The sequence below is a fragment of the Scomber scombrus genome, chromosome 18, assembly GCF_963691925.1.
Source record: "Scomber scombrus chromosome 18, fScoSco1.1, whole genome shotgun sequence".
NCBI lineage: Eukaryota > Metazoa > Chordata > Actinopteri > Scombriformes > Scombridae > Scomber > Scomber scombrus.
In genome coordinates, this window is record NC_084987.1 from 20,661,269 (window position 1) to 20,688,288 (window position 27,020).

At 39.7% G+C, this 27,020-nt stretch overlaps 2 protein-coding genes across 4 annotated transcripts; one reads left to right on the forward strand and one right to left on the reverse strand.

Annotated features, from left to right (window-relative positions):
• Positions 1-815: 815 nt before the first annotated feature.
• On the reverse strand, positions 816-9,050 carry rangap1a (RAN GTPase activating protein 1a). Of its 3 annotated transcripts, none has more exons than XM_062438275.1 (16): positions 8,920-9,050; positions 6,734-6,853; positions 6,467-6,594; positions 6,207-6,266; positions 5,770-5,949; positions 5,381-5,515; positions 4,866-5,024; positions 4,079-4,192; positions 3,803-3,902; positions 3,591-3,675; positions 2,954-3,092; positions 2,657-2,773; positions 2,360-2,465; positions 2,154-2,242; positions 1,907-2,028; positions 816-1,617 (listed from the first exon to the last, which is right to left on the reverse strand). In XM_062438275.1, the coding sequence occupies exons 2-16, from the start codon at positions 6,843-6,845 to the stop codon at positions 1,536-1,538; spliced, it is 1,728 nt and encodes a 575-aa protein (XP_062294259.1). In that variant the 5' UTR covers positions 6,846-6,853; positions 8,920-9,050; the 3' UTR covers positions 816-1,535. The 3 variants fall into 3 exon arrangements, with proteins under 3 accessions (XP_062294259.1, XP_062294262.1, XP_062294261.1); XM_062438278.1 differs by having other exon boundaries at positions 1,862-2,028; XM_062438277.1 differs by lacking the exon at positions 8,920-9,050 and adding an exon at positions 7,700-7,782.
• On the forward strand, positions 8,991-26,643 carry LOC133999112 (zinc finger CCCH domain-containing protein 7B-like). The gene is made up of 23 exons (XM_062438273.1): positions 8,991-9,128; positions 9,385-9,452; positions 9,577-9,613; positions 10,460-10,657; positions 12,160-12,318; positions 12,836-12,916; positions 15,889-15,948; positions 16,220-16,274; positions 16,431-16,594; positions 17,541-18,201; positions 18,429-18,487; positions 18,579-18,672; positions 19,079-19,240; positions 20,090-20,301; positions 20,926-21,020; positions 21,116-21,294; positions 21,644-21,717; positions 21,984-22,393; positions 24,023-24,128; positions 24,356-24,464; positions 24,878-25,014; positions 25,104-25,273; positions 25,743-26,643. Exons 2-23 carry the CDS (start codon positions 9,394-9,396, stop codon positions 25,921-25,923), a joined length of 3,462 nt encoding a protein of 1,153 aa, XP_062294257.1. The 5' UTR covers positions 8,991-9,128; positions 9,385-9,393; the 3' UTR covers positions 25,924-26,643.
• The last annotated feature ends 377 nt before the right edge of the window (positions 26,644-27,020 follow it).

Sequence of the window (27,020 nt, forward strand, 5' to 3'; positions counted from 1 at the left end):
CAATGATACTACTTCATTATTTAAAATTGAACGTCATGAATTATTTTTTTCAGTTTCAACAAATGGATTGTATTTCAACATTGCCGTGCTATTTTTGTCTAAAAAAAAAATGGAAAAATTATTTAAAAAACAAAGTGCTGGTTCCTCAAATACTGTATTTACTTCTTAATATTTCTAATCTGCATTACAATCACATCAACAGTATCAGGACAGAAGTCTTAGCTGGAGGACTGACTTTAAAAATCAAACTCAAAAGATTAAAAAAACCTGGCTTACCTTCAACACAGTCTGTCACACCATCAAAGTTTGCTTGATAACATGAATTAATAAAAACAAAAACAGGATTATATGTGAATCTTCGGTTTCGCTTTAGTTATCTTTCCGTTTTATTTCCCTCGGAGTGTGTCCAGCACTGGAGTCTGGGGTCCAGCAGGCTAACAAACAAGGCTTTGGGAAATTCTTTTGCAGTGACCCCTGATCCCTGTGCCCCTCACTGCAAATTAACACCTTGGCTTTACATTTTCTGTCCAGTTAGAGGCTGAAACCCAAGAAACTAATGACTGTACTTGTTGGCCACAATGATTGCATTTATTGATATGATCAAGATATACTGACTATTCTTGTTTTATAAAATATGTAACAATGAATAAAGGATTTATTGGTGGCATGTAGGCTTTTTACTTCTTTGACCCCAGGATCAGTCTAATTCCTCTATAAACCCACTGTGCTGAGTCAAATGCACCATCTTGACCAGAAATCAAACATTATAGAGGTAAATAATAAATATGTATAATATGCAAAGATTTTAGAGGACATCCAACACTCAAATGATCTTTATTTTCACACCCCCCAAAAATGTGTGCCTTGTTGAAGGCAGAAAATACATTTCATCCCTTTTAACAGTTCAACTGTACTTTACAGGCCTACTCTCATAATATTTACCAGTCAATACATATTTTAATTACATATTTGTTTGACCATATTCATGAATTTAATAAACATTTTTATATAAAACAGCTGAATAGTAAAAGGTAAATGTGAAATAGAAAATGTACAATAGCTGATGCGTCGAGCCCTGATCAGTCCTGTTCAGAGTGAAACGCTGACATGAGCTGATCTAATCTGCATCAGAGTGTAATCTGTGCTTCAGTCAGTCACAGACAACACACGTTTTTGGGTTATCGTGGAGAACAAAGGCTTTTCTTGCAAAGAGGGTGAGGATAAAAGTTGTCAGTGCTGTCCTGTGGTTATACAAGTGTACATGAAGCTACTCGGTTAGTCCACACCATAAGAGCATTATCTACTTCAAAATATTAAGTATTCAAGGCCAGTCCAGAGTCCAGAATGAAATGTGTGTGTGGCTGAACTTGTGAAGGTCAGCAGTGCCACAGCAAAGTGTGAGTTTTCTGTTCATTTCAAGTGCAGCTCTGCTCCGTTTGCTTCCAATTTGGGCTCATGTGTGCCGTTTTCCAGAAAGGTCCAACAGTCAAGATACAGTCTGTGTATGTGTGTGTGTGCATGTGTATCCACAGTCCTCAGCTCTCAGACCTGACTCTCTGCAGTGTTGACTGGAGGTTGTTTCTAGCATTGCAACATGAGTCCAGGGACTTGTTGTTTCTGTGAATGATAAAGCATGTCAATATAAACACACACACATCATCAAATTATTACAATAAATTATGTTATTCTTCCATTATCTTACTGTCAACAAATAAACTAATCCCACTAACCAGCATTGCCTGTTTACCCATTCCAGCACCAATATGAGCAACCACCAGAGTGTGTACACCTCCGTTACAACATACACCGAGTGCAACAACATTTGTGTATGTGCTTCAATTCCTGATTGCATGTTTTGTACCTGGGGGGGCTTCATGCTGATTGGCTCATTCTGTCACGTCCTTACCGGGACATGAAGGCCTCCAGTACGGCCACGTTCTCTTTGGGGAAGTACTCCTGTCGCACGACGTGCTCCAAGGCCTGGAGGTGTCCGGGAACCACGAGCACAGGCTTCACCTTGTCCTCACTCTGAGACGGTAGAAGACAGGACGAGAGAAAATGGTAAATGTAGGGAAAATAAAGGTAACGAAAGACATCAGAAGAAAGACATATTAGTGTATCCTAACAAACTCTGATAAACACGTGCAGATTACCTTAAGAAGTCCGAGCAGCACTAACAAAGATGATACAAAGTTGTAGCCCTGGAAGGAAGGAGTGGAAAAAGCTTTCTTCAGAAGAGCGTCTGTGAAGGGGAAAACACAACAATTACAAAGTTATATTCTAACACGGTCAACAAGAAAGAAATCAATAAACAGAAAGCATGCACTTTTCAAAGAGGGAAGCATTCAAAGTGTCTCACCGATACTTTCCAACACTGCATTCTTAACGTCATTGTTCTCCTCTTTGTACACAGACGCAATCTTGAGGAAGGCTTCAGCTGTTTTTGCAGCATCTGTCACATCCACCTAGTCACAGAGAAAAGAAGAAAGATTTACTGATTTAAGGATGATAATCTGTTTATTTGCATTGAGGATAAATCTGTGCTAAAATGTCCCTTACTATAACTGAAGGAATTTCTTTTAGCCTTTGGCAGATCTTGTAACAGATCTGAGGGTGAAAACTAAAGCTGGTTTCGTGGGGTCGTCCCTGTGTTTACCTGCTGCTCTATCAGAAACGCTCTCTTGGTCCCCAGTTTAAGCAGTTTGTCTGGAGAGGGAAAACTGAGGAAGGAGGAGACATCCGGCGGCCGTGGTGCTGATACAGGAGTGGACAACTGCAAAGGGAAGAGGAGAGGAGAGATGTTAGGATGTTAATTATATACAATCATAATTATATTAAGATGGATGTCATGCAGCAACAGCGTTAAACTCGCTTAAACTTAAAAGTCAGGTGACTAATGATACACTTTTTTCTTTTAGCACATTAGGCAGGATTATGAGTGGATTTATCTGACCTTGTTGCCACTGCTTTCCTCTTCCTCCTCTTCTTCCTCTTCCTCTTCTACCTCCTCCTCATCCACTTCCTCGTCATCGTCCTCCTCTTCCTCATCTTCATCCTCGTCATCATCATCTTCTGGTTCGCCTTCGTCGTCACTGAGGCGAATGAAAATACAGCTCGTTAGTGAAGTTTTTTGTCTTTCTTTCTGGGATGAGATGATGATTGTGATATTCAACGAAATACAAAAGAAGTCGGACCAGAGCGCGAAGTGTATGTATCAAACAGAAGAGCAGGACTAAAAATGGTACAGATGAGATTTAGACGGGGCTCGATATTGTGGAGAAAGAAAAAAAAAAAAAAAAACTTGTGACAGGCTGTTTTATCTTTTAAAGTTAAAGATGTTTTGTATACAGCTTTCAAATGATGTAATAACTTTGATTGTTAAGATTGTTGACATTTGTGCAATAATTCTATAAACCTGGGCTCAATGTGCATCAGTAAGGTCACAGTCAACACACACACACACGCACACATACTGGACACTCTAAATTGAGCATAATGTCTGTGTGTTCCAGGTCCACACATCTCTGAACACAATGAAAAGACAGACTTTATTAAAAGACTCAACAAGACCTAAAGTCCAACATGATTACCTGAGTGATCCTAAAAGCTCAGCTTTGTTAAGGCCTTCCAGGGCGTCTTTCAGTGCTTTGCAGCCATCCTCTCCTAAACAGTTTCCTGCAAACCAAAGAGAGCATTTAGGGAGTGTAGCGAAAGAAAACAAATGAATAACCAAAGAAACCAAACATCTCTCCTCAGACTTTTGTTGTTTGGGAAAGGATGACAGCTCATTGTGGATTTGTACCATTTAGGTCCAGTTTCTCCAGCTGGTCCTTGTCTTTCACTGCTTGTGCCACAGCCATAGCAGCTTCCTCTGTAATCTCACCGAATGACAGATTGAGCTCCTGTAAACCATTATGGAATATTTGATTTAGAGGGGGAGAGAGAAAAATAATCGGAGTTCAAAAGGAGTGTGTCTGTGTGTGTGTGTGTGTGTGTTAGTCTGCCTACTTATTTCTACTCCAGTTGTTTGTTTTTTTTTACATGGATCTAGCATTAATACCTCAACACACTCACTCACCTTCAGGATTGGTAGTCCCTCTGAAACTGTTTTTGCCATAGCTATAGCTCCAGCTGGCCTCACCAGGCAGTCACCAAAGTTTATCACCTGGAGGCTGCGTAGGTGTTTCAGGCCCTGTGAAGGATGCAGATATATATATTTAAAAAAAAAAAATCAAACCTAGAAAGGAGACTTAGTCCATCTCCAGCAGAGATGAAGAAATACAACAACCATGTCTGACTATGTGCAACAGAGCTTTAACCAGCTCATTGTCTCAGTCTTTCAAGAAAAAAATTAGGGCTTTATTTGTAGGTTGCGGAGTATCAAACGGCACCACCAGAGCGAAAGAGAGTGCACTAGCAACTGACTGAAGAGAGGGAGCGGCGCTACCAAGAATAAAAAAGCAAATCAGAGAAATGAAGCATTATTTTCTGATTGTTTCACAGCACAAATAAACATGCCCACACCTCCACACAACCCTGCGGGAAGGTGCCGCATTGCCAGATTTTGAGTGAAAGCAACTGCATTCATGATCCTGTCCGCTGTGACCTCTCTGCTCTGCCTGTGTGTAGCTCAATCACACACACAGACAGAGAGCAGAGATGAAAGACGGAGACAGCGATCAAATGTTTGTCATTTCTTCATTACTGCATTATTTAATGACAAAAAAAAAAAAAAAGGTATTATAGTCTGTGTTTTTCAGTTTGTGGCCAAACATTAAAAAATGATTTCAACATTGGGGTTTTTCCACTGTCAACAATCTACCTACAAACCAAAGTCATGATGCTAATCACTGATGTTACCATACCTGAGCCATGGCGATAGCCCCCTTCTCAGTGAATGTGTTGTCATTGAGGTTGAGGATGCGGAGGTTTGGGTTGTTCTCCATTGCCATGGCCAGTGCTGTCACACCAGGGTGATTGATGCCATTCTGTGGCATATTAACCTCCTCCAGACTGCCCATCAACTAGCAACACAAACAGTAGTTATAAGATGAAAATGACTCTACCTACAGCAGAACAGCAGCAGTTTATTTACAATAACAGATTCAACAGCTTTGATGAACAGTGAAATTATAAGATCAAGTAGTTAAAAGACAACATAACTACATTTATATAAACTGGACTGAGATCATTATTTGAAATGAACTGAAATTAACTGTAAGTCGGTTGCTCAAAACTGTTGTGATGGAACACAAATGCAACATGTGACAATGTGGCCATTATCATCAGAATAAACTTTACTGCTATGTTTCCACAGAGTACTCTGCAAGCCTACAAGTGAAGTGCTCAAAGCTCAAGGAGTAGTTGTACTGTCCTGTACCTTGAAGGCTTGAGCGAGGGCAGTGGCTCCATCATTCTCCAGTCGGTTCCTTCCTGCAACAAACACCTTCAGGCTGAGAGGGGTGCCATCTCCACTAGACTTTTCATGGCAATGGGTCAATGCAGCAGCCAAGATCTGAGGAGTTCGTAAACAGACGAGTTACACTCTGATGATATCCATGTAACCATCGGTGGACATTCAACAATATCTATTATATACAATCTACAACATTTTTGCCTTTTTCAAGTTCTGTTTCAATAAATCAAACACTTCAAAATCTCTACCTTAATCAATTAACCAAAGGTCATTCAGCCTGTCGATCACTGTCAGTCTACCTAGCAGCATAGACAGAGACATGCCTCATCTTAAAAGACGTTCTTGTGACTTACTTTCCCACCCCCGATGCCCATGCCACAGTTGTTGAGCCGCAGCTCCTGCAATGTGTAGCATGCGGTGCTCTTCAGCAACCTCTCGATGCCTTTCACCCCGTCGGGTCCAAAAGCGTTGTCACTGAGGTCTAAAACAGTCAGCCTGGCGCCCGCCAGCATCAAAGCATCACCCAGTGAGTTCTTAAAAGAAAGACAAATAAAATAAGGGTAAGTAAAGAAGCTCTCTGTGATAGGACTGCCTGCCTACGCTACAGTTTGGAGGTGGAGAGATGGTGATGTAAGATGGTGAGTTGTGTAATTCAGAAGTAGAGGAGGATTTTTTAACCAGACCAATTACAACAAAAATCAAGAATTGTGAGCAGCATTTCAACAATATCTTGACTGGGAGTCTAAACTTATTTTACATGGACAGTAATGTAGAGGAACTGATGCATTACCAGAGAAGGAGGGATCTCAGAGCGCAGGCGGCCTGTGAACATATCACTCCAGTAACAGCGCTGAAAGAGAGAGTAAAAAGATAACTTAAGATAAATTAACTCATAACCATAATTATGTTAAATCTAATGTATAATATGTTAGAGCTGAAATGAAAAATCAAAACAAAGTCTACATTACAGTGTTATAAAGGTGATGAACTTGGCTGTAAGATCCAAATGGGAATGATAAAAAAAAAGAATGAAGATTAAAAACTGCAAACCTTGAATTCACTCTTTGTCTCTAGAGCTTTGGCGATGGCCTGTGCTGCCGCCACACCTACAGTGTTTCCCTCCAACCTCAGAGCCTGTAAACCCTCGAAGTCCTGGATATCCTTCACTATCTCCTCCACTGTAGAGGGGGAAAAGGGAAAAGAGTTACAGACTGAGGAAGAGACCGGGGAGAACAGAATGGTAATTCAAACTGGGATGCAACCATGAATCTAAACGCACATGAGGTTTGTTGGCACACAATGACAGCTGACACTCACCTGACTGGGCATCATCCAGCTTTCTTCCCTGGCCTTTGTAGCTAAGCTCTCCATCCTCTACTCCAGTCTTGGCCAGAGAGTCGGCCAACTGTGCAACAATGTCTGTCGCCATGGGGACACCTGGGGGACAAACACAGTTGACTTTTTACTGTTTTGTATTAATGATGGTGCTTGCAACCAGTCCTGTCCTGTGTCAAGAGGTAGTACTTGTGAACACCTGCGAACTAAAACACTGCCCCTTCAGTCAGTCATTTAAACTCCAGAACACATTGTTATATATGAGAGCAGTTCTGGATGTGACTACCTCGTTTTTTTCTGGAAAGCGTGGTCCACTTTTCTACTACACTAACAGCTGACAGCGCTGTTTTCACTGAAGGAAAATCCACCCTAAAACTGTATTTAGATTGACTGTACGATATTACTGTACAGTTCAAATTTAATTTACTGTTTTGAACATGGTTCTTGGCTGAAGTCAGTGGCGTTAACTCGTCGTTCAATTGGTCTAGAAGAGTATGTGAAGGCTGACGTTTTTTTATTCGTACACACCGACTTTACGGTCCACATTCACCACTATAGGTTGTTATTCAAATCGTTTTGGGGTAGATTTTCCCTGCAGCCCAGGTGGTTTGTGTTAGCTGAATGTTGCTAACATGATGCTAACACAAACAGTGTGATATCTGACTGCTGAAAGCACCTGTCGCCTCAGTAGTATAACACGTAGCGTTTCGTTTACTAGACACTTAATACACTTGGTGTGGTGGTTATGAGCTCGCTAGGTGGGACATGTATTAGGCTAGCTAGCACCGAGCGTGGCTTGGCCTCTCCGGTCGGTCGTCATAAAACGGCTGACTAACGTTACCGGCGCTGGCCTCAGTCTGACCTCTCCGGTCCGCGGTTCAGTTCGTCACTAATGTGTCTATGAACGGATGTTAGTCTTCTCCCGACATGAATTAATATCAACATTACCACAACACTGCTGTGCTTGTTGAATCCAGTCGAGTGACACACTCCCGCTCGCCCCTGACGTTCAAAAGCACACACTACCCTGCCTCACGACCGCAGGCACAGGAGACAAGGGATTTGTAGTCCAATCAGAGTTATGAACTAAGGGATTTGTAGTCCAATCAGAGTTATGAACTAAGGGATTTGTAGTCCAATCAGAGAAACTTTTGATGTTTACTAAATTAAATTCTGTATTAATATTTTACACATTTCAGTTTCGATTCATTCACATATTTGAATGAATAAGTAAGCAAATAGTTATTATCGTATGTAAATGTATAATTTCTTTCCCATTGTTCCACACAGGCCATTTAGGTAGTGGCATTATATGACAATAGAATAGAAAACATGTGTTTTACTTTTTGTGCCACACTTTATAGGCGGAATGTTTTCTGGTGTGATTAAGTTAATTTATAATAAGACAGTTAAAGAAGTCAAGAATTTGTTTTTGTAATAGAAGCCATTCCTAAAGGTGTGATCTTATTTAAGGGTAACACTAAACCACCTCATTTCTTTGGCTTTGAATGAAACAGGGAAATTGTGTTTTTAATCCAGCCTTTCAACCTGAACAGAACAGAAAGATCAGATCCCTCTTTCAAAGACATAGTCACCATCCTATATGTAATTACTGAGGAAGGTTTGTCCCAAATATCCGGCAGAAAAAAGTTTGGACTTTATCTTCAAGAAACTTCACAAACAGACCTCGAGATGCGTGTTTCAAACTCCTCCATCACTAATATGCTGTTTCTGTGAACTTGTTAATAAAACAAAAAATGTCATAAAGTTGTGCTTTTTAGTAGTGGCTATATGATATCTTATTTATTATCTTTTTATTATATCAACGAAATCTTCCATCCATAAAACTAAATTCCATAACAGAAACCCTTTATTTAAAATGTCTATGACTGAAAAGCAACTTTACAAACACCTGTCTTAAATAATGGTATTGTTTAGTATGTATTGTATATTGTCTGAACTGATGAACCCTCTTTTTTATATTTGATTTCAGTGCCTTTAGTCCAAAATGGTGGAGGCAGACGTTGCAATGGGACGACCAATCAACTTTCACGTCTTTTCACGTAAATTGTGTTGACTTCCTGACAGACTGAACTGAGGGTAACGCACAAAGTTCCCCTAAAGGGCCAGTGTTGAGATGTGTAGCTGGCTCCTATCTTTAACGTTACCGAGGCTGCCGCCGGGAATCGAAACTCAAACGGGGACTGGGAACGGCTCTCTCCCTCCTCGCTGTTGAACAAGAGCAGCACTAAACTACCTATCTCTCTCTCTCCGTATGTTTGCTGCTTCATAGTTTTTCGCTCTGCTTCCGCTCGGACACAAAATGACACGCTTCTAAAGTTTTGCTTCGGTTCAATGAACTTCCTCTCTTTATCAGGTAGGTGTGTCTAGAAGTTGGCCCAATCGCGCCATGACAGCCGTGAAAAGCACGCAGGCTCGATGGGTTACACATGCTAGATAAATAACATAATAGCAGTATGAACATGAGTCCGCACCATGTGACGAGCAAGTGACAGTTTCTAGCTTTCTGCTGTTGAAACAAGTGGGCGTAAACAAGCTACATGTTCATGTGCACCACAAACTCAACATAAGTCAGTCTCTGCTACTTATCCGCTGTGTTTATCTTTCTCCAGGTAACAATCATGGATCCTGTAAGGCAGAGGCGAAAAGAGGACATCAACAGAGCTCTGACATTCATTCAGTAAGGATGTTTCTTCTTTTTTACACAGCTTAAAAGGAAACTACTCTGCCCCTGAACGCCTCATATCCTTTGTAAAGAAGCTGCTTCAGTACTTTTCTGAACAACTTTACTTCTTGTGTTTCAGATCTTCGCTGGCTTATCCAGAGCCAGAGGGCTATCAGGTACCAGCTTGCCTCCACTTCTCTTCTGTTGGTTTAAAAACACGTAATAATCTCTCAGTTGTTCCTGAAGTTGCAGACCTCCCACGGCCTTCAGTCTGTCTTTTCATTCTTGGCTTCATGTAAATCAAGGACTTTTTTTTTTTCTCACTCAGGACAGTTGAACATTTTTCACATTCTCTTCTTGGAGTCTGTTTTAATTTGTACTGCAGTGTTGGAAAAAATATTATGTTCTTTTACAGACATACAACAGTGTAGTCACACATTCAACATTATACTTAAGTATCAATTGTTCAACAAGATTAGAAAAGTATTATTTTGACCTTGGAGGGGCCACCTGTTTTGTTGCAGGATAAGTTACTTCATTTAAATCCTAGCATTACTTTGCTCAACTCCAACCTGAGTAATCAATAGTAATAATTGTGTAATCAAACACAATAGCTGAAAACCCCTGTGAGTATTAAACCTACAATAATAAATCATATTTTATAAGTTTATCGCATGTTTTGTATGCAAAATCAAAGCAACCATAGTGGTTGTAAATATAAATAAACATAGTGGAGTAAAAAAATTACGATATTTCTGTCTGAATTTCAGTGGATTGGAGGTATAAAGTAGAATAAACTGGAAATATTCAATTAATAAAACTCTACTTGTATAATACTCGAGTAAATGTACTTATTAATTCTTCGCTGCTTATACATCAGTCATAAAAGACTGTTCCTCGATAACTAATGTGCAGTTATTGGTGATGCTTCCTCTTCTCTCCCTGGAGTAGGAGAGAATGAGTAAAAAGGTTTTGGGACACACTGCTAGTATCTCTCTACCTTTCTTCTTGTTTCCTGTCAGGATTTCATGACGCAGTTAGTGTGCAACCTACTGGAGGAGGGCAACGCCTTCTTCAGAGATGGAGACTGGGAGCATGCAAGGAGGGACTTCAGTGAAGGCTTGAACGTGTCACACTATGCTGCAGGAGAGGGCATCCAGATCCCTGAAGCTTTACTGGAGAGCCTCTATGTCAACCGGGCGACCGCCTACCAGAGTATGGTGAGATACATTTACTGCTGTGTGTTTCGGAGACGATGCGTCATTCAGCAAAATGATCAAAGAGTTGGTTTCAGTGTCCCTTAGTGCAGCTGACACAGACGCCTGTGAAGATGTTGGCAGGTCGCTGCACACCCAAATATGAACCGCAAATGAGTCAGGCATCTGTGGAAACAGATGAACGTGTATCAACTAATAATGAAGACTGGTTGAAGGAGTTTTTCTGTTTGTGCTGCATTTATAACCAGAGAAGTTATGAGCATATAAATTGTCTTCTTATTTGTACAACACTGATGTAAAAAAGCCTTTAACAGCAAAATGAAACAGTAATAACTTGTTGTCTATCTTAATTAGATTGACTGATTGCAGGTTTCATTCCTTAAATTTGCAGTTGTTTTTTTTTTTTTACCCCTGTTGTTTTTGTTGTTGTTGTTGTTGTGGGGTTACTCTTCAGTTTGGCATAAATCGTGTAATTAGACGTGTTTTAGTCTAAACTAAACAGGAAGTGCAATGGTTTGAGCTGGAATATAATTCAGATCATCCACACAGTTACTTCCATAACCACGTTCATGTGTAAAAAAAAATCTTAACACTTTAGTGATTACACTGCTGTAAAATATATACCAAAAACAAAGGGTACCCATACATAAAATCCCCCTTTCACCCCATGGGGGGTGGTGTGTCTTCCTCAAGCTCGGGTCCTCTACCAGAGGCCTGGGAGCTTGAAGGTTCTGAGCAGTATCTTAGCTGTTCCTAGGACTGCACTCTTCTGCTGGTACATTCTCTCCCAGTGCTCCGATTACCACTGGCACCACTGTTCCTGTTACTCCTCACATCTTTTCTAGCTCCTCTTTCAGCCCTTGGTATTTTTCGAGATTCCTGTGTTCCGTCTTCCCGATGTTGCCGTCGCTCGGGATCGCTACATCTATCACCATCGTCGTCTTATGTTCTTTGTCAATTAACATGATGTCCAGTTGGTTAGCCATCATCAGTATGTCAGTCTGGATCTTAGCTCGGTCATTCTCAACCACCTTAGGAGTTGGGAAAACCTTTGACCTGCAACACTCAGCATTCCTTATGAGTAAGAAAAAAGACAAAAATAAAACCTTTCAGTCAGAACACAACGCAGAATTATTTCTAAATTTGTGAATTCAGAAGTAAAATTTGATAATTGGAAATTTAGAGAATTCCATGAGTTTTGACTCATTAATAAATTGACAATAAACTTAGTATATAACTTAGTTATTTTGCCTTCTCATCAAAGGAGACTTTTCTGTCTTCACCAGCCCTCACGTCTAAACTGTGGAGCTGTCACTAAAAACATTATCATCTGATTTACTAACCCTAAAAGAATCTGGCCTGCACTTAATCATTTAGATGTGTTTTTTTAGCAGGACCGGACCACGAAGTTTAAATCTGCATAGCAAGGAACCCTCCTCAATGAGTACGCTAAGTTAGGAATTGTTCATGATGTCCTTTATTTTCGTCCCTTGTGTTTTCCACAGGGGGAGTATGATCGAGGCGTGAAGGACTGCGACAAAGCTTTGGAAGTGTGCAAGGACAGTCGCAGGGCTCTGTACAGGAAGGCGCTTTGTTTAAAGGGGCTTGGGAAGTACAGAGAGGCTTACAACTGCACCATGGACTGTATGCTCATTACTCGTGTGGTGAGAGGAGATGCTGATACATCTAGGAAAATGCTGTCAGAAGGACCTCAGTGTTAATCTGTTATTTTCATGCATAGCACTGCTTTTTAGAGAAGGATGTTCACAAGATAATGAAGGAAAAGTGTCACTTGGTTTAAATGTCTCACTTTGATTCAGATATATTGACCACTATTGGATGGATTGCTATAAAATTTTGTTCACACATAATACCATGCATTAGACTCTTCTTGTTTTTGGGGCTTTTAGTCATATCTCATGGCCTTCATATCAGAGAATTTGCTCAGTAGTCATAAACAACTTCTGTTACCAAGTTGATTATCTCTCAGCTTGGAATGGAGAAATACTAATATTTGTGCACTTGGTTAGCTTGGTTGCATGAACAGTAAATGCATTTTTCAAAGCAAGATTAATAGGGGGGAAAAGGAGCAATACAACCTTTGTGGATCAATTTCAAGACACAGACTTCTATCTTATGCAGATGAATCATTTGTCCTTTTTTCTGTTTAACTCTTTGTAGGACAAACAAGTGAATGAGCTCGCACAGGAGCTGGCCATCCAACTGGGACTAAAAAATCGAAAGCCCTACATCAGCGCAAAGGTTAGTAAAATGATAATTGTTTATATTTTATTCACTGAGGAATGCAAGTGAATAATGTTAAAGCATCCGTCTGTTTCTGTGTCTGTTGACTGCAGCCAATGTTTGAATCTATTATCCAGGGAACGATCTCCGACTTTCATAATGAGAGTTGCCTACACACTGTAATATATTTAATGACACCTGGACCTACCAGTTGAAGATCTGCTGTTAGACACTTTTGTATGCTGACTTGTTTCTCAATGTGATGTGCGGCTATTCTGACCTGTGTTTGACCACTATCAATTAGAACTGCTGCTAATTAGGGGCTTTCCAGGAGACAGGATACAGGGGATCTTTGTTTAAAATAGGTCAGACACTATTTGAACAGCCACATTAACTAGTTATGATAGCATCCTTACATTTGAGTATTATGTTTGCATGTGCCACATATCCAATGAAATGCTTTTAAGCAATATATGCATGATGTGTGCAGATAGCTGACAGGACTATAATTGCTCTCTCTGGAATATTAAAGGACGACTGTCCTTTGGGGAGAGGAGTGAGTGGACAGGGTCTGAATTTCCAGTGGAGATCTTTGGTGGATTCTGTTTTTCGTACTTTGCTTTTGTACTGAATAAATCCAAGTTGATCATTTTTGATCTCCTGAAAGACACTTCTCATCTCTTGAATTTATAATCTTTACTCGTCCAAATCTTCAGATCAGGCCGTTTAGGCCCATACGAATTAATCTCTAATGTGTTGGTAGTGCTAATTTGGATCTCTCAAGAAAGGGACCAACGTTAAGAAGTTTAACAACAAAATAATATAGCAACAATGTAAAGTAACCAAACCGTACAAGAAAAATAATAATAATGGATTTGGAATTAAACAAAAATCACATCTGCACTGTAAACAATCAATGAATGCTTACTTCAAAATCGTCTAGTTGAACATGTTTATCTGGGACACTGATTTTAGTTAACACTTGCTTTAGAGAGCGATCTTATTCCTGTCTTCAGAGAAAAAGTTATGCAAATACACGAAACACAAATGTGGTACGTTATTTCCTGCAACTAATACTATTTAAAGAAAAATAGCATCAAAGAGTCAACATTCTTCAATTTCTTTTACCTTTATTAATTTCCACAGCTCAGAAATTAGGGAAATTAAAATTAAAATTTTTATTCTTTAATATTGATGCATTAAGAAAAAATTGGGCTCCAGCAGAAAGGGCAATATGAAAGATTGACACCTCTAATAAAAGTTCACGCCGTCTAGAAAGTAGTGCAGTTGGCAGGCAGGGAGTTCCAGTCCTCTGAAATGATGCCAACGCGGAAGTAACTTAAAACTGCAATCTATCAAAAGGCCACCAGGGGGCGACCGTTTTGGTGTCAAAAGGACTTCCGTCAATGGAGAATTCACCAACTTCTCACTTGATTTCTAACCTCAGTAAACATTTTCAAAATGTGTTTATTGTCTCAATTGCTAGTGTAAAGCCTTCTTCAATGAAGTATGATGTTCATTTGTGAAATTTTGGCCTCACTGATTTTATATTTGAAGATAAAGCAGGGTATGCATTAGGGCGTGGCTACGTTGTGATTGACAGGTTGATTGGTTCACAGGTTCAGGAGGGCGCCTCATGCTCCTCCTGATGCCCATATAAGTAGAATCTGTGGGGGGTTTTTACCCGGCATGCACCGGAAATTTTCAAGATGGCGCTGCCCAGATCCGAAACTATTCACTTCCAAGCAGCAGTCCACAAAACAATGGGTGACGTCACGGATGATACGTTCATTTTATATACAGTCTATGGCAGTTGATTAAATCTGTCAAAATAGCACAGTTCAACCACTAGATGGAGACAAAGACCGTGTGTTCGCATTGAGGACGACGAGGCAGGCTATCTGCAATTCATCCTCCATGCCATGTAAATAAATGGAAGCTGGCTTGAAACGACTCAAAAGGATCCAGAGACATTGGAGTAGCTGTTACTAGGAATATTATGTGACCAGACACAACTTTTAACTATTAAAACAGCGAAGGTATGACATAGTTTGTAGTTGTAAATTTACAATGGGAAGTTTGTTTTGATTTTTCTTTGACGGTTTATTCCATGAGTTACGGTGTGTCATATGACTATATTCGTGCTTGTTTAACTGCCCTGAGACGTTTTAATTTATAGGGGGCGCTGTTGCCCCCGCCGGCGGGGTAGTAATCTTTTTTAAGAAAGTAAATGTATTCTGAATACACCAATTTAAACTGAAGCTATAACGGAATGCAGTTACTCGTATTTTGTATTTTAAATACGTAACGCCTAACTCCCCAACCCTTCTTATACAGGCCATTGCACAGTGACACTGAAACTGTTTGACGACTTGAAAGGAATCGACCTCACACTGCGTCAATCATGTTTGCGTACAAACAGCGAAACTACTACTGCACTACTATGAGACATGTTCGGTTTTACGTAACATTACGTGAATGCGGCTTAATTTGTCCCGTTGCACTGTAGCCAAAAAAATCCCACACGGTTGACTTCAAGCGTTTATTCAGAGGGAGTAGCTCTTCCTCTTCCATGCTTTTTTGGGACGCCTCCGTCTGCAACTGCACGGACCGAAAACAAAGCAACACAATGGTGACACGCGGTCTCACTTTGTTTTCGTTCCGGGCGAGTTGCGCTGATGTACCAGTATCGTTCCAGCATAATATTTTCTGGAAATTGACGGTATTTAGGACACGTTACGATTAACTAAGCGTAAAGTTTAATACCGCAATTAATCATGAAAACGGGTAATCGTGACATCCCTAGTAACCAGTAGCAGTGCCCAGATTGAATTTTGTGTTATATTTTACAGTCCACCAGAACAATATGTATCACCATATTGGCCAATGTAGACATGATGCAGAGTTGTCCTTATTCGATCCTTAGTGATAAGTAACGCCACCTGCTTTTTTTCCCTCTCATGTACACTGTGTTAACTTGTCTTTTTCAGGAAGGTGGACTTACTATAAGAGGCTCTGCAAATGGAAATATAGCTGCTGAAACCATCCAGGCAAGTTCTACATTGTCTCTGTCATTCACCACCATACAATCAAATAATTAAAAAAAGTATATTTCCTACAACGTTCCAAATCGCAACATAGACCAGCAAACAGATTTTAAACCTTTCAGCTGACTCTGATTCAGTGTCACAAAACGCCTGTTTTTACTACTGTGTTCATTTGCCTTCACTCACATCCTCAGATATTCTCTGATTCTCTTCAGGCCTTCATTTTATTTGTGCTTGATAGTAATTTAAATGCTTCTTTTCATCTCAACTCCAGGTGTCTGGTGCTAATGTAGGAAATGGTATAAATCCTTTAGGTGGCATCGCACCAGGTGAGAATCCTTGACTGTCACTTGATCAGAAGTGTATCGCATTAACAATACAAGCATCACGTGTGTGCTCCACGTCTGTTGTCATGGTTAAGTTCTTGAAAACAGAATCAAGATCTACATAATTGAGTTGTTTTCTTCCCTCGTGTTTGTCTTCAGTCAGCTTTACCAGCATGCATCCTTACTTCCATCCCTCCATAACTCCTAACTGCCACCAGCCTGCTGTCGCCTCAGTACTTGACACTTTTGAGGACTCCGAGGTGATCGGAGATGACTTGGACAGCCTTCTCGACTGCCTCCCTAATGAGCATGAGCCAGCTGAGGTAAAGTCACTTTTTGTGCTGCGTTTGTCTGTACAGACCACCATCAGTTTGTCAAGACTTGAATTTTGCTTTCGGTCATTATGTTGTGGTGATGCATTTAAAATACAGATTTAGAAATATTCTCAAAATGGGAAGCTCCACTATGTGATATTTCAAGATACGTTTATGCTGCCAAACAACATCTGCTAGTGACTGAAAATCAAACACAGAACACAAAAACAGCATTGGCAAAAATGGAAGTCATAAAACTCCGTGTGCACTTGTCATTTAAATTAAGAACTCAAATTCAGCTTTAATCTTACAGTCTTACTTCAGACCAGTGAGGTCAATGTTTAAGGCTGAGTAGATTATGTTATGTCAGACAAAAACTCATCTGGGATTAGTTGTTTTTTTTTTTACCATTTTTACAATTTTAAATTTCCTCTCATTTATTTATATGTCAGTGTTGACTAGTTGTTTGTATTAATTAACTTATAGATGATACTTGTGGTCTGGTTTTCATCTGAATTACATGTATGGATGGAGCTTAAAGGTGAAAGGGGGTACACAAGGGAAAGAGGAGTTACAGGTCAAAGGTTCTGAGCTGTGAATAATCAAATGTCTGCCAAAATATACATATTTATTGTACTAGTTGCTCAAAAGAAGCTAAATGTATGTCAGCATAGAGGCTGTGTCATGTGTAATTAACCACATAACAAAAGCCTCATTCATAGGCTCATCTTGTCTGTCAAGGGATAAATCCTGAGTATCATTTTTTTATGTAGTTGTAAATTCTCATTACACTTGATTGTTTTAGTGAATAAAGAAATCAGAATTATGTTGATTATTTTTAGCCAAAATCCATCAAAATCTTTAAATGAAATAATCAAATTCAGCCAACGTGACACTTTGTTGAAGTTTTTTCATTTACCTTCATTCTAGTTTCTTTTTCCATGTCCACATCCAGGCTGCATTCTCTGTCCCCAGCAGGACAACCACCAGCACACACGCCATCCCTTCAGCCCTGCCCACCCTGCCCACCCTGCCCACCCTGCCGACCCTGCCCACCCTGCAGACCCTGCCCACCCTGCCCGCCCCAACACCCCAGCTACCCCCAGCCTTCTTCACTTCAGCAGTCAGCACACTTAACTGCCTGGATTCGCTCACAAGTGGTTTGCACAGCACACTGGATGCCCTGGATGACATCTCGCCTTCGCAGGGGCTGGATGCCTTAGATAACTTCTCTTCTGGAGTCACAGGCGCTCCGAACCTAAGTCTGACCTCCACGGCGCTGGATGCTCTGGATGATCTTGAATCCTTGGATGACTTGTTGGACTCAGTGTCAAGTGTTGATGTTGTGATGGAAGTTAAGGAGTCCAAAACATACCTGGACACTGAGGAAAAGTCTCTTGATGATTTGCTTGATGAGCTAGATTCCATTGACTCCATCTCTGATCCAAGTGGTCAGAGTGGTTATGTCTCTAAAATTGGTGTGAATGCTGTGGACCAGCTTGACACCTTCGATGCCTTGGACTCGTTTCCCTTTGTGGAAAGAGGGTTGGCAGCTTTGCCAGCAGTCTCCATAGAGGGAATGGGTCTAGACCTGCTTTCCAATTTCAGCTCCACTGGTGATTATAATTTATTGGTAACTCAATATATCATTGGCAAAGCAGGACGCCTGTTCATTTAGCTCACATGTCATAACAGCTAAAATTAGATAGACCTTTTAATATAGTGTATGTTTCTTGTCAACTTTTAAGAAAGTAAACACTTTGAGCATTTCATGACCCATCTATATATCTGTTTTCTCCCTTATTTGAAATACCATATTCATGCATGTTCTTACACTCCTCAGGTGTCACAGGCTCTTACAGTGCTGTCACTCCAGTAATCCGATCTACTAACACCTACAAAGTAAGACCTATTGTCTGGCTTGTGTTACCAGCTGTTTTTTGTCTGTTTTGTTGGGATTAACTGAAATCTTATTCTTACCATGGCAATAAAGGAGAAGAGTAACCAAGCTTCAGCTACAAGCTCCAACTCTCTGTCCAAAACCCACGAGTTCATGCCTGCCTGTTCTGCCTGTTTCCCTCGAGAAGGTACGTTAGCACTCCAGCCCTGTTTCAAATGTTCAGCAAGGTGCAGCTACAGTAGCTGTAGTGTAATAAGTCATCATACTCATCCCACTGCTTTTCATCTGGTGATGATTTACTTTCCAGACAGTTGAATGTTATTTAATCTGCCCTGTTGTGAGCACATCCTAAAAGCAACTTGTGGTTTGAACTGCTTTATGAAGACAAGCAAATGTGTGAAGTCCTTAAAAGGTCAAGGGTCGATCAAAGTGCAAAGATGAATCCAGATTATGTTAATGAAGTTATGAACTCATTGTGTTCATTTGCTGATTTTCAGAAATGTAAATCATCCAGTCTCATCCTCACTGTTTACCAATTGAATATCTTCTAATTTAAAATAAATATTTTTTCTCCTTCCACTTTTTTTGTTCAGGTAAAGGGATATATACTTATGTTCACAAGCCAGATCTGGTCCACAGCTGTGAGAAAGACATTCTGTTATGCAGACGAACAGCTGGGTTTTTTTCACAGTGGACCAGAGTGCGACCGCTTCCTAGCTGGAAATCCTTTACTGGACCATATGTCATTTGTAAAGGTAAGAATCTCAAAATCATTGTTGACTGCCATCAGAATCTTTTGTGATGTATCGGCCATTGCTCATTATGGTAGGTTTAGCAACTTGTATGTATCATGACAACATAGGGTGTGCTGTTTTGTTGAATCACAGTGTTCCTACTCTTTGTTTTACTGCTTGCTGTCAAGCATGTGAAGGTTTGGGGTCACAAATGTCAACTGTATGACTGAAGTAATGTCAGCAGTGAAGGACTCAAGTTGTTGTTGCTTTTTCAAAGACATAAACATTTATGGATATTTTTTAGTATTTGACATGCTAATATATTGCCTTTGGAATGTAAGCCTAGGGGTTAACGTTTCAAGATATCACACTGAAGGTTAAGGTCACACATTTCTTGTTGTAAAATGTATGACCTGACAAGACTGTTGGTCTGACGTCGAAAGGGAAATTGTAGTCAATCATTTGTTGGGCTGTTGGGGAGAACTTCCCACAGAGCAACTTCACATTGGGCTGGGGATCGTACAATTCCGAATTAGGAAAACAATACTTTATACTCAATTAAACTTTATATGTATAGCTCTTTTCATACACTGTAGTGTAACACAAAGTGCTTTACATGGTCAAAAACAAACAAACAACTCTGTTAATCTGTAAACCAATTTAATCCAATCCTTGGTAGTTTTGGGAAGTTAACCTCTTTATAAGGCAACTTTCTTCACTGTGATTGATCAGAAACAGTTGGGTATGAGGCAACTATGGACAAATGAATTCATGCCAGTCCTTTAACTACTGAAGTTCAATGGCTGTGCAGTTAATGAGGGAACTTGTAATAAAAATGTGAGTTCAAACAGTATTTTCTTGCATGTCCAGAGCTGACAAATTCTGTGGATGGCACGTGTAAGTACGGAGAGAAATGCAACTTTGCCTTCAACCAGCTGGAGATTGACGTTTGGACAGAAGAGAGAAAGGGGTCGCTGGTCAGAAAGTTGCTGTTTCAACCAGCAGCAGCCAAACACGATCCAGTAAACGGCATTCTACGACTTTTGGATGAACATAAGGGCATGTTCCTGTTCATCTGTCAGGTTAGTACTAACCCCAGCACTTATATTGTTTATATTATTATCATTTTACAAACATTTAACATACTCTGTTCTATTGAAAATTAAGGTGTACAATAATATTGGTTCAGTAATATTGTAAAAGAGTGAGGGAACCATACAGATGCTGTTTAACCTTTTTTGCATTAAGTAAATCCCTTTATGGTCTTTTTTTATGGAGGATTATAAGTGACTAATTAATACATACATTCATACATAAATGCTGGTATAAATGTTCAAAATAATAAAAGAATGAATTAACAAAAGCTGTGATCTAATGAGGAATAAATATCATTTTATTTATTTGTTTCTACTTTTCCACTGTTATTTACATCCATGTATCTACATTTCTATTTTTATTCATTTATTTATCTTTCTATTTCTACTTATGTGTATGTCTGTGTATCTTTGTTTATTATGTTTCTGTTTATTTTTCTGTAAATCCACATTTCTTTTTATTTATTAGTCAGCATGGAATACAACTATACTATTTTGGATTGATCTATTAACATTAATTTATGAAGACAGTCATCCTCTGCAAATGTGTCCTTTTCTGTTATTGGTCCTTTTTTCTCTTTTGGTTTCAACTTCTACCTTCTATTTTTCTAGACATGCTATGACAGTGAACCACAGATCATCAGTGAGCGGTGCAAAGACAATCCCACAATCTGCTTGAATGCACGCCACCCCTTCGATGCCAATAAGTGAGCGTGTTAACAGCATACATGTCACTTGGTTTCCTCACCCACTTGTGCTCACTCTTTCAACACACTTTGATTTTCTCCTCTGTGTCCGTCAGGTGCCTAGCATTCGTGGCGAGGGCCAGTGTGAACTACAGAAAGATCCGCCCGCTGAGCGTCCTGTGCCAATTGGATTTGTGCCGCCATGCTATCCGGTACGGCTGCCAGAGAGAAGACAGCTGCGCCTATGCCCACTCCGTCGTCGAACTCAAAACCTGGAGGGTGCAGCGAGACACAGGTACAGACATGTGCAGTGGAAAGAGTGGTTGAATTTTATTTAACACTGAAGTAGTGCTGGTTTTAGATGGTGGTGAGATGGCAAAATATCCAGTGCTTATGAAAACAACACATTTGGTTGACATTTGATATTTTTAAGTTGCACTAATTAGCCAAATGTACTGCTTGGCTGGAACGTTTTTTCTGTTGATCAGAATTAAAAGACAATATTTAAACCACTGAGAGTCAGGGTTGTAAAATTAAACATTTTTATAGGTAACGTTGTAGATGGCAGTCCCTCTTAATGTTTTTCTAAAAATGTTTGTGTTTGTGTGTTTGTGTGTGTGTGTGTGTGTTTGTGTGTTTTACAGGTATCAGTCCTGATGAGATTGTGAAAGTATCGACCACTAATCACGAGAACACGTTCAAACAGAAAGTGAATAGAGTAAGAAATTATTTAATCTTTTTTCAGTGTGTGTTCATGTGTAATTAAATTTGTCTTTAAGTGTGTATATGTATAAATATATTTATTATTATTATTATTATTATTACTATTAATTAACTATTGATAATTATTGGCTAATCTAACTTTTTTTTAAAAAGTTAAGTAAACCTGGTTTTGAGATTGTTACACATTTGATTTTGGCATATGAAACGTGAAAGATGAAGAAGACTGTTGTTGAATGTCTATCACTCTTATCATCTTATCAGTTGTCTGCTGGTGGAAGTGGTGGAGGTAAAACAAAAGGAGGTGGAGGAGCAGCAGCAGGAGGAGGAGGAGGAACAGCAGCAACAGGAGGCGGAGGAGGAGCAGGAGGAGGAAAAGCTGCAGCAGCAGGAGGAGTAGGAGCAGCAGCAGGAGGAGGAGGAAGAGCAGCAGCAGGAGGAGTAGGAGCAGCAGCAGCAGGAGGAGGAAGAGGAGCAGTAGGAGAAGGAGGAGGAGCAGCAGGAGAAGGAGGAGGAGCAGCAGCAACAGCAGGAGGAGGAGTCGGAAGAGGAGGAGGAGTCGGGAAGAGTCCAAACCTGAAGATGAAGTTTGTCTGTATTCAGTGCTGGCGGGACGGCCAGATTATTGAGCCAGACAAAACCCTCAAATACTGCAACTCCAAGGCCAGACACACGTGAGTAACAAGAATGAAAATGAAGGAAAATGTATCTAATAATTTGAGTTTCTTCAATTACAAAATTATCTATACAACCTAATTATAGATGGATCCCCTAAATTATCAGCTAAATACTTCTTGAACAAAAAGGTAAAAGGTTACATATAAAACTGGTAAATCACAGTTAGACATATTCATCTTTCCATCCATCCAATTTCCATCTCATATCCTGCTCTGGGTCACAGTGGCATCAGAGAAAGTTCTCTTTAAGTACTGTGAGGCCTTCCCAGGATTCCTCCACAGAGAAGTGTCCAGGAGTTATTTTTATCAGACCCCCAAACGACCTAAAGATCTTTTTCCAGATGTCTGACATCCTGTATTCCTCTCTAAATAAAGGATTAGCCCAGAAACCCTGCCAACCAAAATCAAATTTCAGCCACTTGTATCTGCAGTCTCATTATTTTGTCATTACCCACATTACTCGGACAGTGACTCAATCAGTGTCTTTTTAAAAAAAGTCAGATTACATCAATTAATCATTACATTTAATGTAAATAACAAAGGTGTACATCATCAAATAATGAATATTTACAGCAAATAAATGTAAAACCCAACCTTCAAATAATAAATATATATATCTGATAATGGAAAGCATTCTCCACTAGTTCATTATTTCAATATTGAATTTGTGTGTAGTTTGTATTTTGGACTGATGTCTTTTGAGTTGGAGCTTTAATCAATAAATGATTCATTCCTGTAATCTGACATTTAAAAAACTTCCATAGCTTTCAGCGTACGCACCAAACGCCAGACACACACATTTAGTGAGTAGCTGGTGATCATCGTGGAGCGTTTTGCAGCTAAAGACCCTGATATTTCCTTCAGGACTTGATACAGAACAAAAACAGCTTAAAGGAGAGTGAATATTAGACACATTACATACATTCATCGCATGGACAGTAACACACTGGCTTTAGTGACAGCACTATAACAATTGTTCTTCCTGAAATTCCGGTCAGTAAGCAACACATTACGCTCACAAGCAAAAACAACCGTTCAGGCCCTCTTCCCCCCTTTCCTCTGTTATGGGAGACGTGTGTTAATACCATGAAACAGCTCTAGTGGATGTTTGGTTGAACTGTAGTATAAAATGGTTGTCTCTTCGTGTTGATGAAAAAGAAGGAAACCACCGCTGACACGTCCCACTTGTATATTTAAAAGATTTTATTACAAAAGAAAACAGTGTCAAACATCCAATCTTGAGGGTGTCCCTGGTGCTGATCTGAGTCTCTCTCCCTACTCCAGTTTTAACAACACTATATATAGTTTCCTATCTCTAAAAACTCCACCTTCTGAACAATTGGTCAGTCAGGAAAAGACAGCCTCTGGCCCTTTAACTATACCTGGCTTTTAACCTTTAACCTAAGAAAAACCCTCTGGCCCATAAGCTATACCTGGCTTTTAACATTTAACCTAAGAAAAACCCTCTGGCCCATAAGGTAAACCTTGGTTTTAACCTTTAACCTAAGAAAAACATGTGTTTGCATGTTACAGGATGCCACAGTAAAGAGTCAGAACAGATACCACAGAACACAAATCACTGGTGCACTCAGTGTTTCTGTCCTCTTCTTGTGTCTTCATCTTCAGGTGGGCTAAAGACAGACCGATACTGCTGGTGAAGTCCTTGGAGAGAAGTAAATGGGTTCAGGTCCGACCGTTGCCACATGCCAAAAACTTCCCCGTGCAGTACGATGTAGGTTTACTTCCTCGGCTCTTATACACTTTAATACAAAGAGTACTTTAAATCAAGAACAGACTTTCCCACAGACTTTTTCCCCCCTACATTTTTGAATTTCTCTTTTAACATGTCTGATGCTTTAAAAATTCAATCTGCTGTTGTTGCTGAATATATCACATCTCTTGCAAATTTGTACTGCATATGTGACCTGTGTTTAACAGCATTTAGTTTTCTCCTGACAGGTGTGTATCCAGATTTTAAACAAAAAGAAATGTACCTACATTGGGAACTGCACCTTTGCCCATAGCCAAGAGGAGAAGGAGATGTGGATGTATATGAAGAATAATGACTGTGAGTTATTAAAATAAATAGTGTTTTTAAATCATTTAAACTGCAGGAAAACCCACCCAACCCTTTGCAGGCATGTGTACATAAACTAAACCAACCAGAGAACTTCACTTTGTTAAATTTGGCCTGTTGATGGTGCTAGATGAATACTTACTCCCTGCTGAATGTTACATTTGATTTCTTTTGGACTTATGACCTAAGCATTTTTCATTATTACAGTGTTTGTAATTGCTATTTCTCTATTTACACATCATATTTGGTTTTGAAATGTTGCTAAAATGAGCAAAAAATCTGGAGGAAAGAGCATGAGTATTTATTTGAAGAGCACCACACCCAGTTCTTTGGTTTAGATCTTGATTTGTTGTCTGACATACTGAACACCCTCATTGTGATAAGACTGTTATCTATGCCTGTAGTACGGGATATGCAGCAGATGTATGAAATGTGGCTGAGCTTAACCACCCAGAAACGCCAATCTGATGGAGCCGTGATCTCCCCTTCCATCTCAGAAGAGAAAAACATCGCCATGCCAACTGACTATGCTGAACCGATGGTGGGTAGTCCTTTTAATAGAAATTGTGCTTCCTGACAGTGCATCTGTAAGCAACAAGATAACCATGATGCTTTGGCTTTGTATTTTAGAGTGACCTCTACTGCCGTCTGTGTGGTAAGCACTCTAACAGCGAGCGGCAGTGGCAGCAGCACATCTCCACTGAGAAGCACAAGGACCGTGTGTTCAGCTGTGAGGGAGAAGACGAGGCTCTAATGTGGAGCTACCGATTTCCCGGGGCATGCTTTGAACTCTGCTCCAAGTAAGAGCCTTTCCAAGAACAGTTTCCTTCTGTAAATTCAGTCATCAAAAATTAGTAATTACAAAAACATTGTTGACACCTGCTTACGTCATAGGCTTTGCCGCAGCCTACACCACTGCTACTGATGTGGCTGTAAAATAGTGAATACATTGTTTTGAGCATCACACAACTCCTGTGAAATGACTGGTTTCACTATCAGATCCATCCAGATCATTCGGTCTGATAATGTTTAGCTGGCATTAACATTGGAGGTAGAATGAGGGAAGATACAAGTCAGATTGGATCAGGTTGTAACGTGTCGGAGGTCCACATAATGAAACAATGAGAAAGCCATTGACAAACATTTAAAATTCTTTCTCTGTCTTTTTGCATTGTAGAGGTTTATATCTACTGTTTTGCTAGAAAATCTTAACATAGAATTTTTCACATTAAAGTTGGATTTCTGTCTGTCCGTCTTAATGATTGACAGGTTGGATGGAACCTGTCCTGATAGCATGAGCTGTGACTACGCCCACAGCCCCGCGGAGCTGCAGGAGTGGACAGAGAGACGAAATTTGTTGCGACAGAAGCTGGCCAAAGCCCGGGAAGAGAGGCTCATCATGCCTGACGAATTTGACTTTGGAAAGTACAACTTTCTACTTCAAGACTAAGAAGATAGTTTTTTTTTATGATTAAAGACTTTGAGAGCCAATTTTTGTGACTGTCAAACTATCAGTGTCTTAAGAGTTTTCACAGCTAAAACCAAAACCAACCAGTGATGTGAGCAATAGCAATAGAATGAGAAATAGCAACCTGTTCAATTTATCAAAAGAACATTTTAAATATGAAACATACCATGTACTATTTACTTGAAATTGGTAAATATTTTTATTTTTTTCTAATAATGGTGTATGGAACTTTTTCTTTGGAACTTTGTCTGTTCAGCTACAAAAAAAAAAAAAAAAGCACTCATTGCTGTGAAACTTAGGCTCATGTTGGTGCCACTCTAAAAAACACAGCAGTCATATACACAGATACAGTTCATCACAGAATATTCATAATAGGTTAATATCATATACATAACCTTACCTGCAGCCTTAACATACTCATATCCATGTCATATCCTTGTAAAATGTCTGTTTTGTTATTTTCTGTTTGAGCAGGGAGTATTTTGAAGTGCTTTAATTGCATAGGTCACATTACTACTGTAAACATGGGGCATCTCAGTTGAATCATATGCTGATAAATGGAATATTTCCAGATATTTGCTTTAATCTCAGAGAGGATTTTCAAAGCCTTAACTATGCATTAAATACTCTCCGCAACCTGCTTTTTAAAGTTTTTCACCATTAGGCACAAATAAAAATGGTCATGTTCAGATCTGATTAGTACTCTTTCAAAGACATAATGTGTTTTTTGTGGTTTGATTCAACTTTCGGTATTTTTATTTAGGACATACTGTACATGTGTTTTGCAGGCTTATTTGAATCAGCAGAGAGGTGTTGGCCAAATTATTATCCTGAGACTTCATTCATTGTATAGCTTCATGAGAAGTAAAGCTTGTGAAGATAAGACCGGTAAGACCTGTGACTATACAATATATAGGCTGGGAATGCACTGCCTTTATCTAAATAAATATATTTATGCATTTTATATCCCATTTCTGCCTATGTGCTTCCATAGAGGACACTAAATTCTACACACTGAAGTACATTTCATTAAAACGGTGGTCTTTTGACATTTTACTCATAACACTGCAGTACTTCTA